Here is a 9,832-nt window from a genome sequence, read left to right on the forward strand (position 1 = left end):
CTGGCATAGGAAAAAATTCCTATAAGAACTGGACTAAAAAACTATGGAATCAGAGTCCAAGGTTCTGCTACCAGGAGCTTCACATGCGCATCTGATCAGGACTTTGCTCCCCACTACCATCACTTGTGTACAGAATACCTGGCCAGTATTCTGTCACAAGCAACTTCCAGGCTGGTAACTATAACAAATACACAGAACCTGAATGAATGGATAAATGAATGTTGGTAACTATAACTTCACTTACGTCCACACTGCAATCTCGTTCTTTTGAAAGTAAATCAAAAGAACAGAGGGGTTTTTCCAGACTGGTAATCCTCTTTCTATGAGGAAGAAGCCTTTTTTCCAAAAGAGCTCTTTCAGAAAAAGGTGAGTGTGGATGGGGAAGAGGGTTTTCTTTCAAAAGAGGCCTCCAGGAAATAACTCAGGTGCCCTGGTGGACACTCCATCCATAGTAATGACAACTTTATAGTTCCTGTTTCATGGCCCCTCTTAAAGCTGCAGGCACCCTGGACAAGCCTTGTGGTAGGAAGCCACCCTGAGAGCAGCACCCTGACTGTGCAGCTCTCCCTGCCACAGGCCTTGCCAACTGAGGTACAACCTCAGTCCCCTGGAGACTCTTCTGGCCCTCACAGGGAGCAGTCCCAGTGGTCTCAGGATCTACCTGGGGGTCCAAGAGAAGGGCACCCTCCTGGTCCGGAGTGGAGATCCTGTCCCTCCTTGAGCTGTGGAGTGAGGAGACATTGCAGGATCTCTGCTCCAAGCAGCATAACGCCAATATCTTTGAGTGCATGGCCAAGTCCTGATGGAGCATGGACACCCTCCCCAGACCTTGGACAAGTCTGGAGTAAGGTGAAAGATCTCTACCAGGGATACGTGAGGGCCAGAGAGCACAGCTCATATTCTGGCGCAGGACCTCACACCTGCCCCTATTACCAGGAGTTACACCAACTCTTGGGGGGTGGGAAAACATCTTCCTCACCTGTCATCATGGACTCTGGCCTTAACATGCCTATCATCACCTGGCTGGAGATCATGGTGGAGGAGGAGGAGGACCAGGGACAGCAGCAGGAGGAAGAGGAGGTGGATGATGCGGCCACCATCACGCTGTTGTTAGAGCCAGTTTCTGTGAGTGTGGACATCTTCCAGGCCTCCTCTGATGCTGGGGAGGGATCTTCAGGTGAGTGCTTCTCAGTTTGTCACACACACAGAGTGGGGGAGGTGGGCACACAGGGGGTGGGTTGGGAGCATCACTTGGCCTGGACATCATGCTGTCATCTGTGCACGTGGAACCATGTGCAGCGTTAGTGTGTGCCATGAGGACTCAGCAGGCAGCACCTGAGCTTGGCTTGGATCCTGCTCTCAGGCTCAGAGGAGGCTACACACACACACAAGTCTGGCCCCTGTGGGGGGAGGGAGGAAGAAGGGGAAAGAGGCAGCATGGTCCCCTGGGCACATAGGGGCCCCTGTGCAGCAGGGCCTGCTGTGCAGCCCACACAGGCCTTGCTCCCAGGACTTCCCCCTCCTCTGCCCCGAGGACAGTTGGTCGCTGCTCACAGAGGTGGCCACAGCCTCAGGGACAGTGTCTGCCGGGATGAATGACCACCTCTCCCTCTTTGTGTTCTCCACTGTTGGACCATTCGGGACTGAGGGGCGAGCCACACCACCCAAGCCAGCCACCAGAGCCTGGGGGACCCAAAAGCCTGGGGTCCAGGAAGACCTCATGTGACAGCATGTCAGCGTCCTGTGCAACATGCAGCAGACCCTGGTGCAGAAGATCCGGGAGGATGCAGAGTGGTGGAACCACACATGGGGTCAGCTCATGCAGCGGTGCGATAGCATGTGTGCCATCATGTGCACCTGCCCCCTGCCCCTGGCCCCCATGCCACCCTTGACCCCACTCCAACCCCACCTCACGTGCACCCCCTTGTGGTCCCAGGACCCACCCAACCCCAAGTCCAACGAGGTCCCCGCACCTGAGGTGGCACATCCAGTTGGCCTCCAAGCCACTCCGAGCCCCCCTTCTCCCTCCCCCTTCCTCCCCCCCACACCCTCCCTGCACCCCACTTTTCCAAGGATTCCCCCTTTTCCAGGATTACCCCCTTCCCCCGCAGGGCCTTCAGCCTCAGAGTGCCTTATCTCCATGAGGAGGGCCCCGACGGTAGACTTCCCCACGCTGAACTGGTTGCCCACCAACTGGTAGCTGTCTGGGGTTGCGAACTTCCAGGGGGAAATCGTGTCCTGTTTCTACGGGGGGATGGCAGGTCACAGGTGGGTGTAGTGTCTCCGGAGGGCAGGGGTAAGCCAGGGACACAGCTCCAAAAATGTGGCCTTCCACATGCGGAAGTTTTGGAGCCACTGCTGGCTGTCCCACCGCTGGTGCTGAAAAATGAGTGTCAGAAGGGAAGATTGGAAGGTGGGAAAAGGAGCCCATGAGGGGAGAGAAAGATGCAAAATTCCTTGTGCTTTATCACTACAGGTTAAAACTCTCCAAACCAGGAATGAAATTCATTCATTGAGATCACATTTTTTCCACATTTTATCTATATTACTACTATATTAATATCATTTTCCATATCACACAACACAACACTTTTCACATCTCCCTCATTTAAACTTCTTCCATAGAAACTGAATATTACTCATATCACCTGTATTTGACTAGTGTTGGTGATAAAGTCAGCTAACTCAGATAAGCCAAAGTCTTATGGCAGCTTTAGTCTTCAAATGCTATTTGGATGACAGCAGCAGAAAAACGGCATATTATAAATTAAGCAAACCCAATATAATGTGAAAGATACACATCTCAGTATTCACATTCTGATAGTGCATCAGTCTAATTACAAACATGTACACAGAAGTACAAGAGGCTAACCAAACCTTGTACAAATGCAAGAAAATTTCCTGTATAGTTGGCTAGTTAATATTTTATATGTACGGGAAAACATGACAGTAAAAATACACACATGCAGAGCTTCAAAGAGAGCCACTGATTGGAATTTCAGTTACATTGGTGTAAATAAGAAGTAACCTTGCTGAAATCACTTGAATCTGAGTGGCATAAGGTGATTATAAGAGAGATCAGAATCAGGTTCAGGTTGAGGAAGTTTTTGTGACTATTACTCAGGATAATTACAGACTTTGTGGCACACCAATGGAAATATATCAATTTATGCCAGCTGTGGATCCACCTTTGTATCATGCGTTATTTTGTATTCACTTACGCATTTGTAGTTGTGACTCTTGGCTTTGATTTGATCTAGACTGCAGAGATTTAAAAGGAGGCAACAGAGAAGAAGCTTCCTGAAATTCCTTGGCTACAAAGTAATAACAAAGTGTATCCAAACAGCAGTTAGAATTTGCTATACATGCAGTCACACGAATAAAAATGGTTGCATTTTTGCGTACAGAGCAGGCAGCCCCAGCTGCATCAACTATATATCTAACAAGGAGTCCGACATTAAAAGGTAAAAAGCAGATGATAAATACACACAGATTCATAGAGACAATCCAGAGAGCTTTCTGGACTGATGTTTCCTCATGTGAGCTCATTTTCATCTTCATCTTCAGACACCAGATGACTTGAATAGAACAAAAGCTTAGTATTACTAGTGGTATAAAAAAACACCAAATACTTGACAACAATGTAGCTACTAGAGGATCATCAGAATTTTTCTGAAAGCAAATGTTTCCTGTTTTTTCGTTAAATCGTGGGTTGAGATATGCATAAGTGATTATTGTTATCCAAAGAAATCCACAGCTAAGAGCTGCCTTTAATGGGGATCTGAAACTCTTTGCTTTCAGGGGGTACTTTATTGCAATGAATCGATCAACTGCTATGAGGGTAATGATATAGATGCTTACAGGCATGTTTGTAAAATATATAGTCTGTATGACATAGCACAGTTTATTGATGTCCTGTCTAGTCCTGTGAAAATACATAATGAAAGGCAAGGTGAAGAGCAGAGAACAGTCTGCAATGACCAAGTTGATCATGTACACTCTGGTTTCCGTCCATTTTTTCAGTTTGCAGCAGAAGACCCAGAAGGCAATGACATTAAATAGGACTCCAAAAAAGATAACTGGGATGTAAACAATCATTTGGAAAAGGTTAAGATGTTTTTGCTCTGTGATGTTGCTGCTGCAGTTCATCCTGATGAGTAGTTACTGCAATGGAAGAATTAAGAGCTATGGAAAAACCAAACACACTGGTGATTAATTTACAACTTATTTATTCTTCTAATATCCATATCCTCTGATGTTCCCATCCCCAGGCGCTACAGTGCAGAGATTCCATCTTCTACTGTTTCATGCAAAAGCATATTCTAAAGGATTTTTCATTTCTCAAGGACCAAAAATATAAGACATTTATCCAAGGAGTATCTGAACTTCCAAAGTTTGATACTCAACTCCACGTGGCGTAGATATACACCCTTCTCACGCAACTCTCTTTGAGAGCTTTCAATAGGTCCACACAGCCTCCCTTTTTTCCTATCTTCATCAATATACTTCTTCAGACCCCATCTCTTCGTGACATTCATTCAGCCCATATCCTATCCCTACAGAGCAGGTTTGTGAATGACCCACCCACTTTTCTCTTTCCATACTGCAGGCCCAGATCCTCACTGGTATTTAGGTGCTTAGCCTAGCATTTATGTGCCACCAATATTTTCAAACTACTGTTCAACTACTATCTAATCCTGTAGATATGTACATTATTTAGGCACCTAAATTTCTGCAATAAACTTGTCTGAGCCCTGACACCACTGCATAGATAACAAACTGAAGGCGTAGGCAAAGGATTTTCAAACTAGGCACGGAATGTGCTGTCAACAAGGACCACTCCTTTAGATGTTCTCTCAGCATGCCTGAGACCTGAGACCTGTCAGACCCTGCAGGAAGAAGACCCTGCAGGCTACCAGTAGGTGGGAGGGAGAGAACGGGGGACAGCACAGCAGTCACACAAAATAGCTGGGGCCACAGGGAAAGGCAAGTTGAGTATGAGAGAGGTAATAAGCATTATCAGGAGGCAGAGAATTAGGGAGACAATTTCAGCTGCTAGGGCATTGCTTACTGAAAAGGCTGACCTTGCTTAGGTGCCTAACTCCTAAGTGGGGAGAGGTGCCTACCTCTGGCTTTTCAGGTACTTGCTTCTCTTCCTGCTCCTTTCCTCAGCATTTCACTCCTGGCTGGCTTTTAGGCAGCTTGCTGCTCAGCTTCCTAATTGACTTCTAAGGATCCCTTTTTAGGTGTCTACCTGTGCCACCCAGACATTGTCTAGACAGCCTGGGCATCTAGCTTGGGGCTGAGGATTCCATGAGGCAGTAGTTGCCTAAGGGTTATGTGTTGCAATGATGAGAGGAGCAGTGCCTTAATATCTTTGAAGGTCTGAGCTTTAATATTTCCTGCATCATACAGCTTTTAATTGGACAACTTTAGCATGCACAAAATTGGAAAGGGGAAATGTGTTCTGGTCCTAGGAGAGGGAAGTGATGTTCTCTGGCTCAACCAGCACATTGCATAATCTGTGTGGGTGTTTCAGACCAACAAAGGGGTAGCACAGAGGGCAGATCATAGAGATGATCCAGAGAGAATTAGTAATTGAGATTGCAGTCAAGCCAACTGCATTGCTTCAGTATTTGTGATACCAGCACAAATTGTGGTCTTTAAAAATATTAGCTTTAAAAGCTGTCAGTTTCTATGTGGACCCCCACCAATGGACATAACGAAAATCTGGACTTCTACATCTACTGCTTCCGCAAACGCGCTCGAGCTGACATTATTAGCAAACAACAACATATAACATACAACCTCAGTCACACAGAACACAATGCTATTCACAGCCTTAAAACCAATCTTAATATCATAATCCAAGAAGCAGACAAAGGAGGTGCTGTAGTCATCATGAACAGGACAGATTATGAACAGGAGGTGAACAGACAACTCACCAATACCAGATTCTACAGGCCTCTCCCCTGTGACCCTACTAAGGAATACAAAAAAAAACCCATGAAAAAACTGCTCATGAAACTCCCTGATGCTACTCAGGACCAAATCTACAACACCACCTCTCCTAATCCACGACCAGGAACCATCTATCTACTACCCAAAATACACAAACCTGGTAATCCCAAACGACCTATTGTCTCCATCATTGGCACACTCACCTCAGGATTATCTGTCTATATTGACTCCTTCCTCAGACCCTATGCCACCAACACTCCTAGCTACTTCTGCAATGCCACTGACTTCCTGAGGAAACTCGAAAACATCAATAATCTCCCTGAAAATACCATTCTGGCTACTATGAATATAGAAGCCCTCTACACCAACATTCCACACAAAGATGGATTACAGGCCATCAGGAACACAATCCCCGATAACCACACTGCACACCTGATTACAGAGCTCTGCAATTTTGTCCTCACCCACAACTACTTCCAATTCAGAAACAATTTCTATCTCCAAATCAGTGGCACAGCCATGGGCACACGCATGGCACCACAATGTGCCAACATTTTTATGGCTGACCTTGAACAATGTTTCCTCAGCTCTTGCCCCCTAACACCCTTCTTTACTTATGCTACATCGATGACATCTTCATCATATGGACACATGGTAAAGAGACTCTTGAAGAATTCCACCGGGGTTTCAACAACTTCCACCTTACTATCAACCTCAGCCTGGACCAATCCACAAGGGAAATCAACTTCCTGGACACTACAGTACAGTTAAATAATGGACAACTTTCAACCACCCTATATCGTAAACCCACAGACCGCTACACTTACCCACATCCTTCCAGCTCCCATCCCAGACACATTTCCCAATCTATTGTATACAGCCAAGCCCTATGATACAACTGGATTTGCTCCGACCCCACAGACAGAGACAATCACCTACAGGATCTTTACAGAGCCTTCATAAATCTGAGCTACCCACCTGGGGAAGTAAAAAAACCAAATTGACAGAGCCAAAAAAGTACCCAGACATGAACTACTTCAAGACTTCCCAAAAGAGAAAATAACAGAACTCCTCTTGTTACTTACAATCCACAACTCAGACCCCTCCAATGCATCATACACAATCTACAACCCATCCTGGAAAATGATCCCTCACTCTCAGAGGGCTTGAGAGAAAAACCTATTCTTGCTTACAGACAAACCCCTAACCTGAAACGTATTCTTTCTGATAACCATGCCACACAACCACATCATAAGCCTCCGGAATCTGGCCCTGCAACCAGAAAAAGATGCCAACACTGCCCACATATCTACATTGACGAATTCATCACTGGAACAAACAACACTAGCCACAAAATCAAAGGGTCATTTGACTGCTCATCTAGTAATTTGTTCTACGCCATCAAATGCCAACAGTGCCCCTCTACTATATATATTGGTCAAACTGGACGTTCTCTACGTGAAGGAATCAATGGACACAAATCGGGTATATGTAAAGAAAATACACAGAAGCCAGTGGCAGAACATTTCTGTTTACCTAACCATAATCTCACAGATCTGAAGGTGGCGGTCTTGTCACAGGCCAGTTCAAATCAAATCCACAGGGAAAGCTTGGAATTACAATTCACATGCAAATTCTAATAAATTAATTACGGACTTAATCAAGATTTGGAATGGTGGAACCTTTATCAATGAAGGTACTAACTACTTTCTGAATGGTATCCTTCCTGTCTTATCCATCCACTGACTTTGATCTTTATTTACTCAGGTTTAGCACCCTTTCTTCTGATACTTTATGCATAGAGGTAGAGGGGTGGATGACAGAACATCTTTCTTCCCTCTCCCCTTCCCTTCTCCTATTTATTTTGAGTTTCTTTATCCCCTAATCATAACTCCGATTATCTGAAGAAATGGGCTGTGCCCACGAAAGCTCATGATACCATCTACATGTTTTGTTAGTCTATAAAGTGCTACCAGACCATTTGCTTGCTGTTTTTTTCTGTAACAGACTAACTCGGCTACCCCCTGAAGATCAGAAATCAGGCTCAGTTTGTGGTCCATTAGAAAGTATTTACAGTAATTTAAAGAAAGAAAAATATCTGCCTTCCACATATTGGTCTATACATAGTACATTAAAGTTAACAGCTGTTAAGCATGAATAATTAAGCCACCTGACCATATAAGTTAGAGCAAAACAATTCTTTGTGGCCCAACACCCACTGAAGTCGGTCCAGAGACTCCTGTTGTCTTTAGAACCACAGTGGGCCAAGCATTGCATAAAGGTGATAGTACATACATTTGTTAACATTTACAATCCTAAATCTTAACCATTGATGATATTCCTAAAATTAGCATTTTAATATTTTAGAGTGGGATTTTCAAAAGAGTCAAAGGAAATCAGATGTCTTCCATTGAAATCAGTTGTGTGTTTAACTCCCTATTCCTCTGTTCAAAATCTCAGCTTGTAATATTATTTCAGAGGGGTAGCCAAGTTAGTTTGTAACAGGAAAGTCTGTATTATTATCGTGCATTATTTTCATTAGGGGTAGTACTGAGAATCCCCAGCTCCGTCGTGTTCAGCACTAGATACAGAACAAAAAGAGGGTCCTGATCTGCAGTGAACTAACAATCTCTACCTCCATTTCTCCAACTACAAAATAGGGGTAGTCACCCTTACATCACCAGGTGTTCCAAGACTATATTAACTAATTATTTTAAAATGCTTTAAAATCCCAATTCAGAAGAAGCTGTAAAAGTGCAAAGTATAATATAATTATGATTAAAACCCTAGAGCAGTGATTCAATGCAGGGGGAAAACAAGCACACACAATGTAGCAAAAATTTGAGTAAAAGTAGAATGAGACAAGACCACCAGAAAGAGTAGTATTTGAAAAAATGTCATCAAAGGTATATGAAAGAAGAATTTTAGAATTTAAGGTTAACTGATGATTTAACCATAAAAATAAAAATGAGTAGCTTGCTTAATGAGAAACTCATTGTGGCTCAAATCTACATCCACTAATGTGAACTGCATTAGAATGATGATGAAAGATTTAAAAGTTACCTGCCTCTTCGTAGTTCCCTGTACAAATAGTTTAATCCGCAATAAAAGCTTTGGTTCAGTATAGATTCGTTTATCTGAATGCCATGGAGAACATTTAATAGCCTCAAATTTTGTTCCACTTGATGCTGCTTATTGTTCAGGGCACATGTTCAATCATTCTTTCATCCGCTCCTCTGAAGTAAATATTCACAGTGCACAATGGCCAATTTTCTTCCTGTTCTTTCAGACAATCTGTCTGGTACATTTCATAATGAAACTTCCATTTTTAGACACTCTCGTGCCTCCTATTGCTTCCATTAGATCAGTTCAGCCCACTGAGGCAACTGACAAACCACATTAAACTCAAAGGGAAGTTTAATGACTTGTGAAAGGAAAACTAAAATGCTTTCAAATTGTTTTTGCAGTAGCAGCAGCAAGTCGTACACTGATAGCAGTGGAGAACAAAATCTTTGATTTAGCCAGAGAACAAGCTCTCTACTACCCCCCAGCGCCAGCCACTGACCCAGAGTCCCCTGCACCCAACCCCCCCAGTGCCAGCCCTCATTCCAAACACCTCAGTGCAGCAAGCAGCTCAATGTGGTTGTCAGAAGCCACTGTCGCAGTGTCCTGACAAGTCCCTTGCTCTGTCCAATGATGTGTGCTTCTCCTGTGTGTTGTGCTGGCTTTGTGCAAGTGAGCAACAGAGCAGCCTCTGAGAGAGCCTGCAAAGACCACAAAGGCAGATAAGGATTGATGGCACCTGGTCAGGTTTACTGTAAATGAAGCATGAGCCTAGCTTCTCTGGCTCAGATGTCTACAGTTGGCTAAC

At 44.3% G+C, this 9,832-nt stretch overlaps 1 protein-coding gene across 1 annotated transcript; it reads right to left on the reverse strand.

Moving 5' to 3' along the window:
- Window positions 1-2,102: 2,102 nt before the first annotated feature.
- On the reverse strand, window positions 2,103-9,483 carry LOC106731386 (G protein-coupled receptor 35-like). The gene is given in 3 exon segments (XM_014569077.4): window positions 2,103-3,239; window positions 3,241-4,185; window positions 9,025-9,483. Coding segments are annotated over 2 exon segments (981 nt in total). The 5' UTR covers window positions 4,150-4,185; window positions 9,025-9,483; the 3' UTR covers window positions 2,103-3,167.
- Between the last annotated feature and the right edge of the window lie 349 nt (window positions 9,484-9,832).

Source organism: Pelodiscus sinensis, chromosome 10 (genome assembly GCF_052426305.1).
Source record: "Pelodiscus sinensis isolate ZL-2025 chromosome 10, ASM5242630v1, whole genome shotgun sequence".
Lineage (NCBI taxonomy): Eukaryota > Metazoa > Chordata > Testudines > Trionychidae > Pelodiscus > Pelodiscus sinensis.